Consider the following 21,324-nt stretch of genomic DNA (forward strand, 5'->3'; position numbering starts at 1 on the left):
TGTTACACAGCTGCTATCAGAAACAGAGTGGGACTCTTCAAAAGGCAACAATAGATCTCCTACATGCTACAGTCTGGATGCAGCTTGTGTCCATAGGATTCCTGCTCAAGGCCTGACCCCACTGTGGCATTACAATGTGGGGTCTAGAAGGCATGCTGGTTTATCAGGAGCAGCATCAGAGAAAAGTCACTCACATGCCAGCCAGAGCTAGTTCTCAGAGAGCAGCACTTCGTGCTAAAGCCTGACCCCAGTCTTGCAAAGTGATCACTTCCTCTTAAAAATGCTCATGCTACTTCTGTGATGCAGGAGGTTCTTATAGGAGCCACAGTGAAGGGGGTGTATGCCTGTGAGCACCTAGTCCTGAGGGTTAAATTGACGTCTTCTTTCTATAAAGCGAAAGCTATGGCCTAATTAAAGGTGGCTGGGGGAGTTTCATTTTTATTTTTCTGTCCTTTTTGTCAATTTAGGAGCATACTGTTTTCTCCCCACATCCTTCTCTTAATGACCAACTGTGTCTGGTCTTAGAACAAACTGCTTTGTCACAACACCCTTTACATAAGGGGCAAAGCAAATTCCATGATTACACTCAATCATAAGGAATCGATAGGTACGTCAGAAATGGATACATGAATACAAACCAGATTGAAAATTTCTTCAATATTCCAAAGAACGCTAACTTACAAATGTCTTCTAATAGAAGAAAGCATGCTTTATAATTTTTGTAGGAAGAAAAAACTCTTGACTTTAAAACTGTCTGGGTTGTTGTTTGTAACAATAGGAACTGATTTACAATCTACTTCAATGTTTCCATTGTAACTTAGAAGGCAGAAAGTGAACTGTATGTGTGCATTCTTTCAAGACCAAGCTGTTCTTTGTTTGAAAATGCATATATCACTGCAACTCGCTTCTTTACAGCAGCTGGCTCCACACACATACTAGGGCAGATGCCACTGTATGGCACCATCTTTGGAAGGTTGTCCATTCTAGTATCATCCTAAAGATCATGCAAATCACTGTCTCCTCTTTTCAGAGCACTTCCCAATCGTCCCTTCAAATAACCAACCATCTGTTCTCACTCTGCACCAATTTGGATTCACTGCCAACTGCAGACACACTTCCTCCCGACAGGACATTAGTTGAAAAGCACAAGTTATAGGATTCATCTTAGCAATTAAATCTTACGATCAAAACACAAAGTCCCTAAAAATCCCCACAGCCTTTGAGTGAGAACTCTCTTCAGAAATACAAGCAAAGTGAAGGAATAGTGTGCAGAGTAAAATGAAACTTTCCATTCCCCTACTGATAAAGGTAGCTGAGCTGTGGCGTTCTTTTTCTAAATGATCCAAATTCCCCACATGGGCCATCACACCAGATAATCCAAATTCAGAAAAGTGTTTCTCTGAAGAAGGAAAAAAAAAAAAAACTTGTTGCAAAATCCTAACAATGCAAGATTATTTTTTTCAAAAACATAGCAATAGCAGACTCAAAAACAATCTTCAAACTACTCAGAAAATCTCTGGCAGAGACAAAGACAGCCTTCCATGCATGCTACAGACAGAACCACTGTACAAACAAGATCTTCATGCAAGTGCACTGGTAAATAGCCAGTTTTATGTCTACCAATTCAAATCAACTGACGATGACTTCAACCAACCAGTGAGGCAGTTTGCCTTTTTTTTTTTTTTTTTTTTAAATCTAGAGTGTCTACATAGATGAAAATAATGTTTTCTAGATGTACAAGACAGGCAGGTAAAAGTAAAGACACAGGCCAAAGACACCCCATCACGGGCACCCAGTGTTCAGCTACACACAGCCTCACCTCTTGTATGCCTTTGACAGCATGCAGAGAATTAACTGTGCCATCCAGTTATGAGCACCTACTGCACTCTTCCCTCTGTGGTCTTATAAAACCATTCAGCTACTCTGCCTCTCCCATTATGCAGCCTTCATCATTCACTCATTTAATGAACAGAAAGAAAAGAGAAACTACAAAACAAATATAAAATACTGCTCAAGAACTATTAAAATAGTAGTGATATAAAGCAAATGAGTATCCAATCAAATCCTTCCTGAAGTGGTGATTTTACATCTTCTAAAGAGAATGATACAAATTGCCTGTCTCATAGAGCTACTACAAAGTGTTTTGAATGTTTTCACAGTCAGTGGTTCAGGTGTTGTTTAGTGATAGAGGCATCTCTAAGCACACACAGATATAGAAAACTGTAACAAGATCTCATATATGGACATTTTCTGTTTCTATGATTGCTTTTCCTATGCTCCTACACCAGATCGTGCCTCATCACTTCAAATGCTTACTGCTCCCTTTCCTCTCTGGCTTCTTTTTCTCTTCTTAGTCTCTTCTTAGCCACCAGAGATTAAGCATCTTTGTTTCTTAACAGCTGGCATATATTGCCTTGTCCAGATAGTGGCTGCAAAGTTTATTTTTCAAGATGAGTATTGGTTTTTATAAATATACATGTCACCACAAATAAAAGTATGGATTCCAAGACAGACCTTTTTTTGACTAGAAACACTAAAAACATATGAAGGTCTTACTGTTATATTATGTACCATTAGGCTATGCAAACTGAACACAGCAGACCAAATTTCTCTCTGCAACAACTTTCTATATAATGGTACATGAGAACTACTAATAAAAAAACCTACTTGTATTCCAATCTTAACACACTTGAAACAACTAATTAACTCTCCTTGCCTGTGTGTTCCAAGGGAGCTTTACCAAGTAGTTGTTAGAGGCATTCAGTGATAGAAATCAGCAGACTATGCAACAGCAGTCCTTTAGTCTAAAATACACAACAAAAAGCTTCATGGAAAGGCTTCTGGATATCCTCAACTCTTTTCTCTAAGACTCTCTTTTTAAGTGTGTATCCATGTAGAAATGTGTAGGGATATATGCATGTGAGCACCAATGTCCTCTGAGGATAGAAGTGTCTGATCCCTGGGAGCTAGAGTCACAGGTGGCTGTGAGTTGCCAAATGATGGTGCTATAAATCAAACTCAGGTTCCTCAGAAAATTGGAAACAGACCTACATGAAGGCCCAGCCATACCACTCTTGAACATATATCCAAGAGATGCATGCCCTGCCATGCCATTGGGGCACGTGTTCCACTATGTTCACAGTGGCCTTATTTGTAATAGCCAGAAGCTGGAAAAAACCCAGATGTCCCACAACAGAAGAATGGATACAGAAAATGTGGTTCACATTCAAATACTACTTAGCTATTAAGAACAAGGACATCGTGAGTCTTGCAGGCAAATGGAGTGAAGTAACAATACCCAAAAGGACATGCATGGTATGTACTATTAAGTGGGTATTAGCTTAAAAAGTACAGAATACCCAAAATACAGTCCACAGAGTACAAGAAGGTTAACAAGAAGGGCCCAAGTGAAGATGCCTCACTCCCACTTGGGAGGGAGAAGAGCAGTTGGGGGGGGTGTGGAAACAGGCAACCTTTGGGAGGCAGGAGGTTGGGGGAACCCTGAGAAGTGAGAGACTCTCAGGACTCAAAGGGAGAGACACTATATAAAATGCCCTACAGTGAAGAAAGGGAACTTGTGGAATCCACCTCTAGTAGGAACAGGACATCAACTGGAGGGATGAGGCTGCCATCCCAGTCAAAAACTCTGACCCAGAATTGTTCCTGTCTAAAAGAACTGCGGGGACAAAAATAAAGAAGTGCCTGAGAGAAAGGAGGTCCAGTGAAATGCCCAAACTGGGATCCAGCTCAAGGGGAGACTCCAAGGCCTGCCACTATTTCTGATGCTATGGTCTGCTTACAGACAGGAGTCTAGCATGGCTGCCCTCTGAGAGGCCCAACAAGCAGCTCAAAGAGTTAGATGCTTAAAGGACACCCAACCAATTGACAGAAGCTGGAATCCCTGTGGTTGAATTAGGGAAAAGCTGAAGAAACTGAAAAGATCGATCCAATAGAAAGACCAGCAGTCTCAATTGACCTGGACCCCCTAGATCTCTCAGACAATGAGCCACCAACCAGGCAGCATACACCAGCTGATATGCAGCAGAGGACTACCAGGTCTGCTCTCAGTGGCACCTAACCCTCTAGGGACTTGAGGCCTTAGGAGGTGATGAGGTCTGGTGTGGAGGAACTGGAAGGTACATCCTCTTGGAGAGGGGGGTAAGGTATGGGATGACAGTCAGAGGGCAATCAGGGAGGGGGATAACGACTTCACTGTTAACAAAAGATTAAAGAATAACAGTAAGGAATGAGGGAGGGAGGGAGGGAGGGAGGGAGGGAGGGAGGGAGGGAAGGAGGAAAAAAAAATCAAACTCAGGTCCCTACAAGAACAGCCTGCACTGTTGAAGGGGAAGAATATATTATAATTATCTTGTAAGTGTATTTAATTATATTATAATCCTCAAAAAAAAAAAAGTGAAGGAGGACTAATGGATGAGTGGGACATCACCAAACTAACTAACACAAACACTTTGGAAATTTCAAATAACTCTAAGCAGAAACCTACAAGACATACAGCATCTAACTATCTAAAGACAAAGAGACAGCAAGAGGAAAGCAATCCATTTCAGATTTATATTTGCAGATTTTTCATCAAATATTTTAGAGGTTGGCTCTGTAGTGAAGTCCAGAGACAGACTACTTTCTTAACATGCATTCTATACCCAATACCAAAAAGAGTATAGGCGAAGGGCAGAAGGACTGTTACTTAACGTGCTAAGAGTAGGCTGGGGATGCAGTTTCATGGCAAACCTACCTAACCTCAGTAAGCCCCTGGATCTGATACCTAGCACCAAAAATAATGTTAAATGCAATATGGCATATGAATAGAATAGGGCTGTCCACATGATCATTGCCTAACAGCCAAGCATGGTGATGCGCACCTGCGATATAATCACAGCACTTCATGAGATGAGGATGTAGCTCAGTGGTAGCATGCATGAGGATTCAATCCCAGTAGCATATGTTAATAATAGTAACATCAACAAAAGCAATAATAGTAATGCCAACACATCACCCACTTCACTGACCTCATCTAGAAACAAAAATTTGGTATCAAGGTCACAAATACAATTAAATGGTGTCAAAACTATTAATTAAGCCCAAGTCTAGCTTTTAAAAACTGTAAAGTTATGCTATACTTAAATATAAACCTCAAATATGTCCAGGTTGGTTATTTATTACCAGGAAAGCTAGAGTCATTACTTACAGGGAAAGAGGGAGTCAGTGTTAAAGTACTGGGGCAGTTACCTCTTATCATCACCATGACAAAATATGACAAAATGCCCAACAAGAAGCAACTTAGAAGAGGTTTACTTTGGCTCATTGATGGAAGCAGGTGACAGATGGCATAGGAGCAGTAGCCAGCAGCTGTGAAGGTATAAGCCTGTTCACATAAGCAGAGATCCCCATCCTCCAGCGAGGCCCCACCTCCTAAAGGTTTCATAACCTTGACAGGGTGCCACCAGCTGGGGACCAAGTGTTCAAACACATGAACCCAGAGGCCACTGTACATTAAAGCACACCACCACTCAACAGGCATTTGAGGAGTTTTCAAGGGGATGAAGCTGCTGGCATTCTACATTCAACACTAAAAAGAGCATCAACTTCAAGCCACTGCAACTTCATCTGCAACACGTAGGCTAGTAATGACAACTAATTTTGTCAGCTGGGTAATAAGAGATTAGTGAACTACTCCGCAGGATAGCCTAACACATGTATAGTGAGTTATGGCAAAGAAACGTTTTAGCTGTTCTCTCTCAGAATGACCAAAAATTTGCAGAAAGAATCAGAAACTAGTGGCAGGCATGGTGGATCATACATGTAATCCTAGCTCTTGGGAGACAGAGGCAAAAGGATAATGTGACAAATTTAAGCCAGCCTGAGCTACATAAAAGTTCCAGGGTAGCTTGGACTGTATAGTGAGATCCTGCCTCAAAAGGAAGAGTATCAAATCAACCAACCAACCAATCAATCAATCAATATTACCCTATACTGTTTCTCTATATTAAGTCGGCAATTAAGATGTATCTGCAGAGTCAGGTCCAATGCTCCATACCAAGAGAGTACACTGTTCAAGCAGAGACAGGGATGCAGATACTTAGCACAAATAACTCCAATTTTGAACAACTAACAAAAAAAAAAAAAGAAAACAAGGCATAAATTACCTTTGTCTAGGAGACAGGTTGAGACAGGCTCTACAAATCTAGGACCTGAATAAATGTGTAAAAGCAATTCACACAGTAAAAGAAAAGAATAAAAATAGACCAAAGTACTGAAGGCAAAAAGAAAAGAACTGGAGGGGGGCTGGAGAGAGAGCCAGGCTTAATTCTCCACCTACATGGTGGAGAATCACAACCTTCTATAACTCCAGCCCTCAGTGATTCATGAACTCCAGATATGTATATCCAGACATACATGCAGGCAAAACACCCATACACATAATAAATGAATACAATGAAAATAAAGAAAGAAAATGGCTTAGTATGTTGGTGTTGCGGTAAATATTAAAAAATAAAAAAGGTTTATCTCTTTTCCGGCCCTGAGGTCTCACTCCTCAGGCCCGACCCTGATACAGAGCGGTGCGCACCTCTGGAGCCCAGTCTGAGCCACCACCACAGCCCAACTTGTCCTCGAAACTCCCTTCCCTTGGTGGTTTTCTACCACTTGTTCTCCGCCTCTATCCAAGGGTGTTTCTGTACCCCAAAATCCCACACAAACACAACTCTACAGCCTGATACCTTTTCATACAGGTTTATATATTCAACTCCCAATCCACAAACCCTCTACACAACAAGATTACATCAAATAGACAAAGATACAAACTGCCCTTCTATATGAGATATTAGACCTGTAAAATCCCTTAATGTTCATAGTTTTTTAACACCAATCAATCCCATCTGGGTCTAGCTGTCCTTGAGAAACCCGTTGCCAAGATCTTCCTCAGACCTCTCCGCCCTCTCTACTTCCCCCACCCGGCCTAGTCACAGGCTTTCCTTTATTTTACTAATTAAAATGGGAAGGGTCAGTTGGAGTCAAGTGACTAGGCAGCCCTTCTTGGGGAAGTGGAATTAACATTAAAATACTAACAGCTTCAAGACAATCTACATTGTTGGCATCTTTTGGTCTGCACAGTCAAACACTTACAAGTCCTCTATTCTCTTTCCACATTAATTCATCTGCAAATCTTAGCCCCTCTTCCAAAATTTGCCAAAAGAAGTGCTATGTGTTCCTAGGCAGGCTAATATAGTCAAGAGCCAATAACAGTAGCTTTGTGTGTAACAAGGTGGCTAAAGTAAGCATATAACACTGCAACAGGCCATACCCAACTTCCAAGCTAGCAGTCCTTACAGGGTCTAAAGGAGTTGATCTTATCCTCTATGGCTATGAAGTCACATGCAAAGTTCAACTACTTTATGGACCCAAACTCCAAATTTCAGGCTAAGTGGCCATGGGTTAAGCATACACCTGTTAAGTCCAGAACTCAGTAAACAGAGTAGTTCAGGGTCGCCTCAAGCTTCATACTGAATTTGAGTCTTCTTGGAAGTATGTGAAACCCTTTCTCACAGAACAAGCAAAAACAACTTCAGGCTGCCCTCAAACAATTCTCTTGTCTCAGTTCTCCACTGCTGGCATTGGAAGCACATGCCAGGGTTAGTCAGTGATGAAACTCCTCTCTCAGTTCTCACATGGTGAAGATAGGTATCACATACGTCCTGTGTTACACTGGAACATTACAGTATACACTATAAAAACAATTTTCAACATGCAGTTGGATAATGCAAGTATCCTGTAAGTTGCCCCTACTCTTTACAAGTTATGGGATTACAAACAAGTCAGCTAACCAACCTTACTACTGTTTAGTTTGATGTTTATGGAAAACCAAAAATGATATGAAGACCTGGAATCTTGTACCTTAGATTAGAACTTTTAGCACAGAACACAGAATTAAACCAACACTGGCGAGGAAACCTCAGTGTCTTTTAAGGAAACAGCGATGTGGATTGCAGCTTTATGCCACAGATGGTAAGGAGACTAAGCCCATAGGAAAGAAAGCACTGGCCCTTAACCAGGGTCCCTCCCTCCAGAATGCCAGAGTTCTGGATAAGGGTCTGCTTAGATGGCACCTTTAAGTAAGACTATAATGTTGCTTTCTATTTATATACATACCAATTTTTAAAAGCTTGCAATCCTCCTGCCTCAGCTAGAGTGCAGCAAAATTTTCCCTACAAATTGACTGATTGATTAGGTAATAAAGATGACAAGAAGCCAATCACTGGGCAAGAGAGGACAAGGCAGGCCTTCCAGGTCGGAGAGTGGAAAAGGGAACAAGGGAACTGGCTTTTTGGACAGAAAGACGGAGCAAAGCAGACAAGATGTAGGCCGGGTACCCAAGAAACCATCCATAGAACTTAGGAAGCTCAAAGAGTGGATGTTGCAGTCTTTCTTAAAAGGAAGAACAAAACATTCATGGAAGAAAATAAAGGGACAAATAGAAGAACAGGGATTGGAGAAAAGATCCTCCAGAGACTGCCTCACCGGGAATACACCCCATATGAGCCCAATAAACCCAAGCTAATGCCAAGTCGTGCTTACTGACAGGAGTTGATATAGATGCCTCCTGAGAGGCTCTGCCGGAGCTATACTGATACAGAGGAGGATGCTTGCAGCTAACCATCAGACTGAATACAAGGACCCCATTAAAGGAACTAAAGAAAGGACTGAAGGAGCTGAAAGGGTCTGCAACCCCATGGGAAGAACAAAATTATCAACTAACCAAACCCACCACAGCTCCCAGGGACTAAAACACCAACCAATGAGTTTGAATGGAAAGACCCATGGCCCGAGGTGCATATGCAGCAGAGGGCAGCATTTTCTGACATCAATGGGAGAAGAGGCCTTTGGTCCAGTAAAGGCACATTTTCCCAGTGTAGGGGAATGCCAACGTGCTGAGGTGGGAGAGGGAGCACCTTCATGTAGGTGATAGGAGAGGGGTAACATCTGAAATATAAATGCAGAGAATTTCCAATAAAAAAATTGGGAGGGGGGAAAGACATAGGCTGGGGACTGTTAGATCAGGACCCCCCACCCGAAGATTTCTAACACAGAATAGTTAATGAATGAGTTTAGGATGATGGATTGCACTCCCAGCAACTCAGCAACTGTATTATCTGTTGATTCTAAACTAAGATTGTCTGTGTTTTCCATTCCACAGCAGCGACTCAGGTGAGCCAGAGGGAAAGAATTTAGCTGAGGCAGAGTTTGGCCAGGCTTTAGGGCAGGAAGACTGAGCTCCAGGGGAAAGGTGGAACACAGGCTGTCGAGAGCATACCCACAGGAACCAAAACAGCTACCTCAGGGGTCAGGAGAGGCAGAGCCAGCATTGGTGGGAAAGGCCTTGGCAAGGGGGAACGTGGTCTGGATCTCAGACTGCCGGCCCATGCCTAGCTGGCAATAGTGTGGATTGATTTTTAATAATTACACACAACACTGAGGAGCTAGAATTACCAGCCTGCACTGCTAAGCCAGATTAAGTGTACTACTACTCAGTCTAGTTAAAGAAAATGAGGCTGAGAATTTAGTTGAATGAAAGAGTGCTTGCCTATCACAAGGTCCTGAGTTCACACTCCAAAGCCTCAAAGAGGTGAGGGATTACTAGTAAATCTAGGGCTGAAAATCTTTTTCAGTCTGTCTCGCTGATTAAATTCAACACACTCAAAAATTTCCAAGACTAAGCAAAAAGGGCTTACTTCCTATAAACAAAAGCTACTAATCCTTAAAGCACAATCAAGTGAAATCTGCACAGGAACTGAATCTAAGTACCACACAAGGAGCCTTCAGAAGTGACCATTCATTGAGTATGTTCTAGCACTAGCACAGTGCTAAGCAAACAGTTACTCATTTAATTCTCAATTCTGCAAAGCAGCTTAAAGATCATCTCACTTCCCAGAGGAAGGAAAATAGCCAAGAGATACTTTCACAGGTGAGTTCTGGCCACAGCAATATTTAAACCTAAACATACTGGCTCCAGACCCCCATTTGGATTTGTTCTCCCCACTCCCCCCTTTTTTCTCTTTTCTGGGACATGGTCTCATTTAGTAACTCTAGCAGGCCTAGAATCCATTATGTAGACTCACAGAACTGACAGCTTTGCCTCTGCCTGCCTCTGCCTGCCTCTGCCTGCCTCTGCCTGCCTCTGCCTGCCTCTGCCTGCCTCTGCCTGCCTCTGCCTGCCTCTGCCTGCCTCTGCCTGCCTCTGCCTGCCTCTGCCTGCCTCTGCCTGCCTCTGCCTGCCTCTGCCTGCCTCTGCCTGCCTCTGCCTGCCTCTGCCTGCCTCTGCCTGCCTCTGCCTGCCTCTGCCTGCCTCTGCCATGGAGCACTGGGATTAAGGTGTGTGCCAGAGCACCAGGCATAAAACCTACCCTTAACATTATACTTTCAGCTCGAGAATACTAATGTTGAGTTCATAAATACACTTTTTGCTTAATTTTATATTTTGGATACTATTGATTTACTGGAAAACATAGCTGAACACCTAGTATGTACCAAACATCATTCTGGGCAGTTAGAGTGTTATCAGTGATAGGAAATTCCCCACTTGAGTGGAGCAGATTACAGTAGTATAGTAGCTAAAACTTACGGTAAATCTTGTCAGGTTACCTAACTAGACAGAAATACCTAGATCGGTAAAGCATCTCTTTGGGATATACATAGGTATGATGGCTGTGTTTAGGTTTATTTGGTCTGGGTTCTTACAGGGTTTCACTCTGTAATCCAGACTGACCTAAACCAACAATGGCTGAGGCTGGCCTGTAACTCCTTCCTCAGACTTCTGAATGCTGGATTTCTGGCATAAACCCCCACACTGATACAAAGCCCTTGATGAATTCATAGTATGCCAGTATTATGAAAAGTAGGTCAAAAGTAGGAGGTAGGGTCTGCCTGGAGAAAGGTCGACAGCAAGTCCTTGGGAAATATACCTTCTCCCTAATCCCTTTGTTTCCTCTTTCTGCTTCCAATGCCAAGAAGCTGGTAACAGGGCTATCAAGATGGCTTAGTGGATAAAGGCGCTTATTGTCAACCCTGACAAGTTTGATGGACCCATATGGTGGAAGAAAACAAGCAACTCTTACACACATGTGTATGCACACACAATCTGTGACTTTTTAAGTTAGAAGTATGCTAAGCTGAACAATCTTGCCAGTTTAATGTTCTGACTAAGAGCATGGGAACTAGTGAACACTGACTGAAGCCTCTCAAGTCACAAGACAAAACACAGAACTATTCCTGCAAGATGAGGTACTTCAGCCACAGTGACACGGGAGTCACTAAAATACTCTTCCCTTATGCCCATTGCTCAGTTTTTACATACTGACTACCACGCTGGAAGACATGCCCTACTTTACACATGCCTATTTTACACATGAGAAACAGGCACTGAGGAGTGTGCTGGTGAGGTTGTCAGCCTGACACAAACACAGACAGATAGACAAACAGAGAACCTAGAACCAAGGAGTTATCTCCAGCAGAATGACCTGAGGGTATGACTATGAGGCACTTTCTTGATTAATGACATTTATAAACTAAAACAGCAAATAAACATAATGCATCAAAATTAACCAGGCTCAAAGTCTACACAACTTGATAAGTTTACCTTCGGTTAGAATTGGCACTGCCATAAAGCTTCATATTAAATTTTACACTGACTCTACCATGCTTATTTCAGGATAGAATGTATTTTCTCACTTAGCTACCGCCAAACCCAAAAGAATCTATGTGAGAACTAAGACTAGAAAACAATTAGATACATGTCTGTGTCCACTGCTTTGTTCAGCAGTCCTCACCCTCTTATGTTTGGCTTTTCTTCCATACCTGAATGCGCACTCACTGTGAGTAGTATCAGCCCTGGGCATTGGCCCTGGTTGTGTAAGAAAGCAAGCTGAGCAAACCACAGAAAACCACCTGTAAGTAGCATTCCTCCTTGGCTTCTGCCTCAGCTCCTGTCCTGACTCCCTCAGAGATGAACTGTTACCTTGAAGTGAAGAATAAATAAACCCTTTTCTTCCCCCAACTTGCTTCTGGTCACGGTTTTTACCACTATAAAATTAGAAAGCAAACTAGGACAAGAGTTAGAGGGCTTGCGAACAACAGTACAGCAGAAGTCAGGTCTTGAATTAGGGAGTAGAGCTATCTTTTGGTTCTTTTTTGTTTGCTTATTTGTTGTTTTTAAAGATTTGTTTATTTATGTGTGTGAGTACACTGTAGCTCTCTTCAGACACACTAGAAGAGGGCATCAGATCTTATTACAGATGGTTGTGAGCCACCATGTGGTTGCTGGGAATTGAACTCAGGAATTCTGGAAGAGCAGTCAGTGTTCTTAACTGCTGAGCCATCTCTCCAGCCCATGTCACTTGGTTCTTAAACACTATCCTAACTCATATAGTCACTTAAACATATTTCAAAGAAACTCAACCACATAGAACTCATATGCTAATAAATTTAGCCTCATAGTAACATGTGTACATGCTAAATTAACTGTTACTAAGTAAATTGGCACAAAAACATTGTTAGCATCATTCTACAAACACATGATTTCCTTTCTAACCCAGCTTAGAAGAAAAAAAAAAGTCAATTTCTGAGGGTGAAAAAAAGCTGCTACTTTTTGGATACCTGAAGCCTAGAATTCTTTAGCAGTATAGTTCTAAACCCATATTTATAGGCACACTGTTTTACAGTACTGGGCACTGAGCCAGTCTTGGACAGCCAGCATGTCAAGACCATCAGTGAGCTATATCACAAGCCCCTTGGAGACTACTAAGTAATCCTTAAAACTCTATTAACTTATAAAACATAAAGGTTGTTTTGTCTATATGAGAAAAAATTATCATTCTTGGGGCTGGAGAACAGGCTCAGTGGTTAAGAGCACTGACTCCTCTTCCAGAGGTCCTGAGTTCAATTTCCACCAACCACATGGTTGCCCACAACCATCTGTAATGGGTTCCAATGCCCTCTTCTGGTGTGTCTGAAGAGAGACAGTGTATAAAATACATAAAATAAATAAAATAAATAAAAAGTCTAAAGGAAAAAAAGAAAGAAAGAAATCATTCTGGGGTTGTAAAATGGCCTGGCAGGTAAAGGTACTTACACTAAGCCTGACAACCTGAATCTGAACCCCCAGGATGCACACAATCAAAGGAGAGCACTAGCTCCAATGCACTGTCCTTTGACCTCCACACATATATACACAGAAGAGATAATATAATAATTAAAAAGAAAATCATTCTGGTATATTAAAGTAGAAAAACTATGAAACTAGATCCAAGTACAAGAGCCAGTATCTAATTTAAGAAGCAGAGCAACCTTTAAAAAAAATAGCATCTCAGAGCATAAGGCTTATGGTTGTAACTCTGAAGCCTATAAGTGAAATTGTCACATCTTAGAAAAAAGCTGGCCTGGGGGTGGGAGGCACACCTTTAATCTCAACTCTTTAGAAGGAGGATCTGAGTTCAAGGCCAGCCTGGTTTTCAGAGTGAATTTCCAGGAAATTCTGGGCTACACTGAGAAACCCTATCTTGAAAGACAAAAACAAAAGCAAATACAGAAAGCCTCAAATCTTTTACGTGAAACAGTAAGCAAATGGGTTATATATTTCCCTGGTTTTTCTTAAATATTACCTTGAAAAACACAAATTAACTTTACAATTACAAACAATATTCAAGTGATTTCTTAATTATATTTAGAGTGTGTGGTGAAGTTAGGGGACAGCATGCAGGAGATCTGTTCTCTTTCCATCATGTGAGACTCAAGAGAAAAAAAAATGGCTGTAAGGAAGGGGACAGAGGCAAGAAGCATCCCATCACTACAATATGACCAAAGAGTTTAATAAGGATACATGGAAACACGTGAAATGTAGAACATGTCATCCACAAGGAACTGTACAGCAAACCACTAGAAAGCTAAGAGGATAAAAGCTTAGAGTGTGCCTGTAAGACTCAAAGAAAAGAAAAAGAAAAATGCTGCCTAGAGTCCCAGTGCTAACAGCTACTGACACATAAAAGGCACTCCCTTAAAATGTGCTCAGCCAGGAGAGATGGCTCAGTAGTTAAGAGCACTGACTGTTCTTCCAGAGGTTCTGAGCTCAATTCCCAGCAACCGCATGGTGGTTCACAGCTATCTGTAATGGATGTTCCTTTCTGAAGTGTCTTAAGACAGCTACAGTGTACTCACATAAAAATAATCTTTTTTAGAAAGTCATCTGCCTAAACACCAACAAATGGCAGAGCAGTTTCTAAATGCTGCCAGTTTAAGAGTTGTTTGCCTTGCACACAGCAAACAGGCATTGCTCCCCAATATCCAACTTTATGTACAGATGTATCTATTCAGAAGAGCTCACATTGGAATACACATTCTAGAATGTAATTTGGCCACATGATAGAAGTGTGTTCAAATTTTTTTCATTCACTGCCAACTCCAGAACTCATCCTCAAGAAATGCAGGTCAGACTGAGGTAAAATGGCAAAACCCTGGGAACCACTCATGTTCCATGATGAGGAAATGATCAAATATACAAGGTGTGAAGCGCTAAGAAGTTCAGCTCCAGTGAACTCTTTTATAGCCCATACTGCTATATTCTGGCCTAGACTGCTCCTGTACCAACCAGGAAGGCTCCTCCCATCACTGCTGTGCCCTTCCCTCCTCAAGTCCTGAAGTGTGTAGAACACAATCATATCAACAGTGCAGGTGTTTGTGAGCATGGTGAAGCCATCTACAGGTACAAAGGGTTGCCAGTTCCTGTGGACAGTCACTGAAGGTGGTGAGGTAGGTGGTGGCTTCCAGGATATGAGTGACGCTTTTCCTTGTCCTTCCTGCAGCAAATGCAAAAATGGGTTTTACATGCTACAGTGACAAACTTCTGTAACAAACCAGCCTTTTCTTGCCTTTTTCTAGTTAATGCTGTTGATGGACCCCTATCCCTGAAGCATTCTATCAAATCAATAACTGAACTTCAAGCCCTATATAGCCTGCTTTGGAAATTCCTGTAGTTCTAATTCTGTGCCTGCATCTGCATGTGTCAGGGTATGTACACTTGAGTATGCAAGTGCCCCAAGAGTCAAGAGGCATCAGATCCCCTGAAATTGAACTTACAAGCAGCTGCAAACTGCCTGATGTAGGCGCTGAGAACTGAACCCATGCCTTCTGAAAGAACAGTACACTCTAGCATTTAAGCCATCTTTCTATTCCCTACATTCTGATTTTTTATATATCTTTATCTTTGCTACTGAAAAAGGGGGAAGGTGGGTTATACATACAGTCTTCCTGTAAGATTGGGGAATTGTGTTTTTTATAACACATTGTGTTGTATTCTGGCCCTAGATTGTTCCTGTACCAGGGTGTGGAAATCAGAGGGCAACTTAGAGGACTGGATCTCTTCTTTTGCTGTGTGGGTCTCAGGGATGGAACTCAAGCTTGGTGCAAATGCTATCTGCTGAGCATTCTCACCTGCCTAAAACTTCTTAAAAGGAATTTGGATAGACACTTGAAAATGATAAGATAAAAATGCTCTGACACACTGATCTGAGTTCACCTAGATGATGGAAATACAAGTGGTTTCTTCATATCTCTTCTACAGAGCCCTTCAAATTCCAAGCAGCCTGTATTAGCCTCAAGAAACAGGGCTGCGGCGATGGATGGCTTTATCACTGCAAGTGCATGATATGCAATCATCAAGACCAGTGCTCAGACCCCAGCACCCCTGTAACTACCCTGGTGCCCCACTCACTGGCAAACACTTGTGCATATAACCAAACACAGATATGCACATGAATAAATAAATAAAATTTATTTTTAAAAAAATCAGGGAAGCTCTCTAGGGCTTCTAAAACTAAAAATTATATAATATATAGGCACAGTCCTCTCTGCCTCCAAATTCAGTGATAATCTGGAAGAAACTGGGAGGATCACTAAGTTGTCAGTCTTTAAACTGCATTATCTAAAATGGGTTTCATTATTCTTAGAATACACAGAACAATAATGAAGGAACTGACTGAAGGAAAGAACCCGGAAGAGCTGATCCATGGCAGAATGCCCTGGGCTCCTTACCTATGAACCTAAGACATACAGAAGGCTAGCCTCTATTCTGGACTTTTGGATTTGTTTAGCATCTAAACTTAAGACAGTACATTTAAAAATAAAACTGGTTTTCCCATTATTTCCCCAAGTTAAAATAAGCCATTTTACAAAATTCAAAATTAAAACCAAGTATGATTCTATATATCTGTACCTCAAAACTCAGGAAGCAGAAGAGTTATTACAAGTTTGAGGCCAGCCTATGTTATGAGGGAGTCAAGATTAGCCTCGGATACAGTGTCACTTTGTCTATAAAAAAAATTTAAATGAGTCTGTTTTGGAATGTTAAAGATAGCTCAATATCAACATGTGTTATTAGCTAGCTATGTAAATGTCCATGACTGCCCACTGCTCCCACCTTTCTCCTAATTTATGTCACTATATGATGCCTTGATTAGGAGTTGAGGATGTGGTCAACTGAAGAGTACCATCCAGCACTGCACAAACCCCTGGGTTCAGCCTTTAGTATCAGCATATAAGCAATATATAAAATCAGCACAGGAAATCAATGTATCCCTGTATTTTATATAGACAGAAGGATGCTTTTGAATTATGTGTAAGTATGTATTTGTGTAGCAATGTAATACAATCACACATAACTCAGTTAACCACAATTAGCAGAACTATACAAAATTTTTATGACATCTACTTTAAAAATATATAATGTGTTTCTGTGAATCAAGATGTTCTCAGAGGACAGAAGAGGGTACTGGATCCTCTGGAGCTGGGGTTATAAGCAGTTATGAGGTCCCTGCTATGGGTGATGGGACTGTACTCAAGTCCTCTGGAAGAGCAGCAATGGCTGAGCCAGCTTTCCAGCCCCAAAAAAAGATTTGAAAAGGATCTAGATCTCCCAGTTCCCCACTCTGTGGTTCTAAGATAGAATTAAAGTGGCAGATGAGAACAGTAAAAAATGCACTGGCCTGAGTCTATTCCATGCTGGCTACATTTCAGCTTTGTCACTGGAACCCTTGGTCTATATATGGCTTTCCTAGCCACATCAGTAAAATCAGTTGATTTAAAGTATCTAAAAGCTCTTAAACATCTAAGGTGGCTGTGTTAATATGGGTCTATAAAACTAGCAGGCCAAAGGCTAAGGAAGAAGAACCCCTAGTTTGAGTTTGAACTGAGCTATATAACCAGACCTCATCTCAAAACAAAACACACTAGATTTAGGTTTCTTCCACCTCGCCAAGTATCTTTTCTTAATTTTCAGCAGCAATAAACTTAATATATGAATTAACTGTTCAATTAATCACAATTTGAAGAATTACACAATTTTATAACACTATCCCTTTTTAAAGATACATAATGCTCACAAGAGTTTACCCTATAATAATTTGCTGAGCTCAACTACTTATATTTCTTAGTAACTATGCTATGACCCATCTAAGTGTCCCAGTAAATGATTACTCAACAAAACATTATATTACACATATAGGACACATGACTGATTACACAACTGCACCAACATTAACACAGTAACTAGACATTACTTCATTTCTATCACACATCAGAAAATTAAAGTCTAGAGGAATTTCAATAACATCCAGAAGACATGACAATACTCTGCACCTCATGTCTCTTAATAATCAGGTGTCATTTCAGGTTTAAAAGTATAAGAGACCATCTTTGTTCTTGAACAGTCCAACATTTTAGGATTGGACCAAGCCCCACATAAAAGAAACTAAGCTACCCAATCTTTGTAATTAGGTGATAATTCATTAAATTGTCCTCCAATTTTTAGATAGATGCAGGGACATTAGATTTAATGTTTACAATCCCTCCACCTGGAAGAGTTGAGTGGGAATCTCCCTGTGTTTGCCAACCTGGACTACCTAGTGAGTTCAAGGACAGAGGGCCACAGACTGAATGAAACTGTCTCAAAAGAACAGACTAAATGAAAGAGAGACACAAGGTAAAAGCTAGTAGTATCTAAGGAGTCAGCCCCTTTCTCAACATTTTAAACCCTGTTGCCAACTTACAGTATAGCCTTTTTCCTCTTTCCCTAAATTATTTTTGCTAAGTGTGTGTTGGGGCAAGGTTCCTCACAGTGTAGCCTTGCCGGGTCTGGTACTCATCACGTAGATGTAGATCAAGCTGACCCTCAAACTTGTAACTATCATTCTGCCTCAGCCTCTTAAATGCTGGAATTACAGGTAAGCATCACCATCTTGGACATTAACATTTTTAATTGACAGATCATAATTATGTATGTATGTGGGGGGGATAATGTAATGTACAGAATTGGAATGATTAAAATAAGTTAAACACCGCCTCTCTCTTTTGTGGGATCTTTCTTTAACAGAGACATCTACACTATCATGATTCAAAAAAGAATAGTCTAATATTGATTGATAAGAGAAGGTCACTAACTTCAACAGCACTGCTGACATTTGACAGTTGTCAAAAACAATCTAGTTCAGAAGAAAGGAAAGCTTAAGGTGCTTCCTTCCCACAAGCCATAAATTTGTGACTGCAGACCATACTGGCCTGAGAATCAAAGGAAACAAGCCCTGCCCAGGCCTTTCTCAATGTATTTTCCCTTGTGCCTGCTTTAGGTAGTACAAGCCACTACAGATATCCACGTTACCACTTCCCTACTCCTCTGGTTAGCCCTTAGAGCAACTCTTAAGAAATCTGTTATCTGCATTTCATAGATCAGAAAACAGCAATCTACTCAACCAGACCCCAGGCTAAGTGGCAGACCCAGATTTCAAATCCAGGACTGCTTGGCACAAACGTTCAGGCTTGGTCCATCAAGTACAGTGTCTAGTGATAGCATTCACAGGAAAGGAAGCAGGCCATGAGCTCTACTCATTGGTGCAGGTTCTTGCATTAACTCCTCCCCCAAAGCAAATACAACTAACTATACCAACACAGCCACGTGTACCGATTCAATCTTGTCCAAGGGGCAGGACTCCCAAGAAAATTCCAATTCTTATCTAGGATAACAGAAAATGAACTATAGAAGACTATAGAGAAGTCCTAGTATGAAAGAAAGCCTAAAGTCTGTTCTGCCTCATTCTCTTGGGATGGTGGTGGGGGCAATATAGAAAGAGCCCAACATAAAGCACAAGAATTTTCCTTATAATTATATATACAGCTATTTTCAAAAGAAATTTGAGTCTCTGCTCCTCTCTTTCACGCCTGTTGCTCTATTACTACAGGGACTGAGTCACAAGTTACCTAGTTTCTCCCACGGCAGTGTGTAACCAAACCAGTCCGGCAGCTCAGCGTCTTCTGTGTGAGGATTGCAACAATCCTCTTGAAAGGTCTGAGTACTGCAGCCACTTCTCATCAGAACAACTGTAAAGCTCAACCTCTAAGTACAGCTCAAAGAGTGTGCAATGACTCGTTGGCTCCAAAGACTGTCATCCACTCCCATTCCTTTCCCAACCAATCAAAAACTCAAAACTCAACAACCACTCTCCCACTGAAGTAACATTATATTTAAGTTCTCCAGGCAATTCCACCAAGCCCGCATAAAGTAAGCCCCAACCCAAACAAATTCCTCCTCTAGGAAATTAAAATTAAAAAAAAAAAAAAACTCTATAAAGACCAAACCCTGCGTAATAGTTGACTTTTTGTTGAATGCAGATCATCTATCTACCCGTTTAACACAATCAGTTCTGGAGAAACAGAGACGCGCCTCGCCCTTACTCCTTCCCTTAATAAACACTGGGATCTGTATGGTCTCTCCAACAGCTTCCACCAGGAAGCTAGGTCATCAGTTTGATCTCTGACTCTCCATGGACAAGTGACAAGGACCAAGAGAACTGGAGGCGCCAGCAAGCTCCTCCTGGCATTCACAGAAGCGCCCACACGGGTAGCCTGCTTTCACAGTGCGGCTCCTTCGTCCCAAGTGGAGATTTCGGAGAGGCTTCCCCCGTCGCAGGCGTTCTGGAAAAGGCCAGGCTCACCCGTCCGGGTGAGCAAGTGACAGGTTGGAATTAACCCTTCAGCCTCCACAGCCCGAAAGGCGGCAACTGTGGCCCGACTCGGATTAACCCTTTCCGGGCCGCGTTAAAGGTACAGCCCCCACCAAAAAGCAACGTGGAATTGACCCTCCGGCTGCTGACCCTCCGGCTACAACCTACTAGGCCCACACTCGCAGGATCGTAGGGCCCGGCCCTCGGGGAGGTGACAGGCCCGGAATGCCGGCCAGGCGGGCCGCAGAGGCTGCTCACCGCGATGACATTGACGAAGGTGGTCTTGCCGGAGTACTGCAGCCCCACGAGCGTCAGTTCCATCTCCTCCTTCCAGAAGAGCGAGCGAAACCAGTCCAGCAGGCGGGAGATGAGCGCCAGCATGGCGGCGGCCGGCAGCGAGCGGGGTTGGGCACGGACTACGACGGACACTGCTTCCCACGAGCGGGTATCGGCCCCGAACCCGCCAACGGCTCTTCGGCGGGCCCCCCGGCGCGACTCGGACAGACACAGGCAGGAGGCTGAGACGGCCGGAGCCAGGAAGCCCAGCGGGTCATATGACTCGCCCTACCCCCCCCCCCACGCCTGGCTCCGCGCAGGCGCGGAAGCGCACGACAAGAGTGGCGAGGGCCAGTAGACTCTGAGCGCCCGCCTGCGACATCGCCACCTGGTGGTGAGTCCCAGGAACAGTCTTCTATGGGTTTAGGGTTACTTTGTCATATGCCTTCTCTTTCATTGTAGGTTCACTCACCATTTTTTCTCCAACTATTGGCCTCTTCAGACGCATGCCAAAAATTTCAGTACTTAAGAGGTGGAGGCAGGAGGATCAGGAGTTTAATGAACAAAAAAGGTAGGGTCTACAGAAATGACTAGGAGATTAAAGTGCTTGCTGCTCTTTCAGAGGACCGGAGTTCAGGACTCAGCACCAACATCTGACAGCTCTCAACAGCCTGTAACTTCAACTTTGAGGGATCCAGATCTAGGGCTTTCTGACCCCGAACACTCTGCAAGCACATGCACATACACCGACAACGAAACACATAAATATTAATAATCTTTTTAAAAAAGAGTTGGTCCTCGTTTACTTATTGATTGAAATTTTCTATAGATAATTGTTCATTGACAATGTACCCTGAAAGGAAATGTTAATACTCTGAGGAATTGAACACGGAATTAAAAACATCAGATTTTGGGATGGGGATGTAGCCCGGTGGTAGAATGCTTGCCTGGCATGTATGAAGCACTGGGTTCTGAAGAGACCATGCCGGGGGGA

At 42.3% G+C, this 21,324-nt stretch overlaps 1 protein-coding gene across 1 annotated transcript in view; it reads right to left on the bottom strand.

The window, feature by feature from the left end:
• The window catches only part of ARL8B (ARF like GTPase 8B), a 36,297-nt gene extending 15,682 nt beyond the window's left edge, over positions 1-20,615 (bottom strand). The window contains exon 1 of the mRNA XM_080914647.1: positions 20,313-20,615. Coding sequence (XP_080770773.1) covers positions 20,313-20,435 — 123 coding nt within the window. The 5' untranslated portion in view covers positions 20,436-20,615. The remainder of the gene's footprint in view (positions 1-20,312) is intronic.
• Positions 20,616-21,324: the final 709 nt, after the last annotated feature.

Source organism: Micromys minutus (assembly GCF_963924665.1).
Source record: "Micromys minutus genome assembly, chromosome: 3".
In the NCBI taxonomy this organism is placed as follows: Eukaryota; Metazoa; Chordata; class Mammalia; order Rodentia; family Muridae; genus Micromys; species Micromys minutus.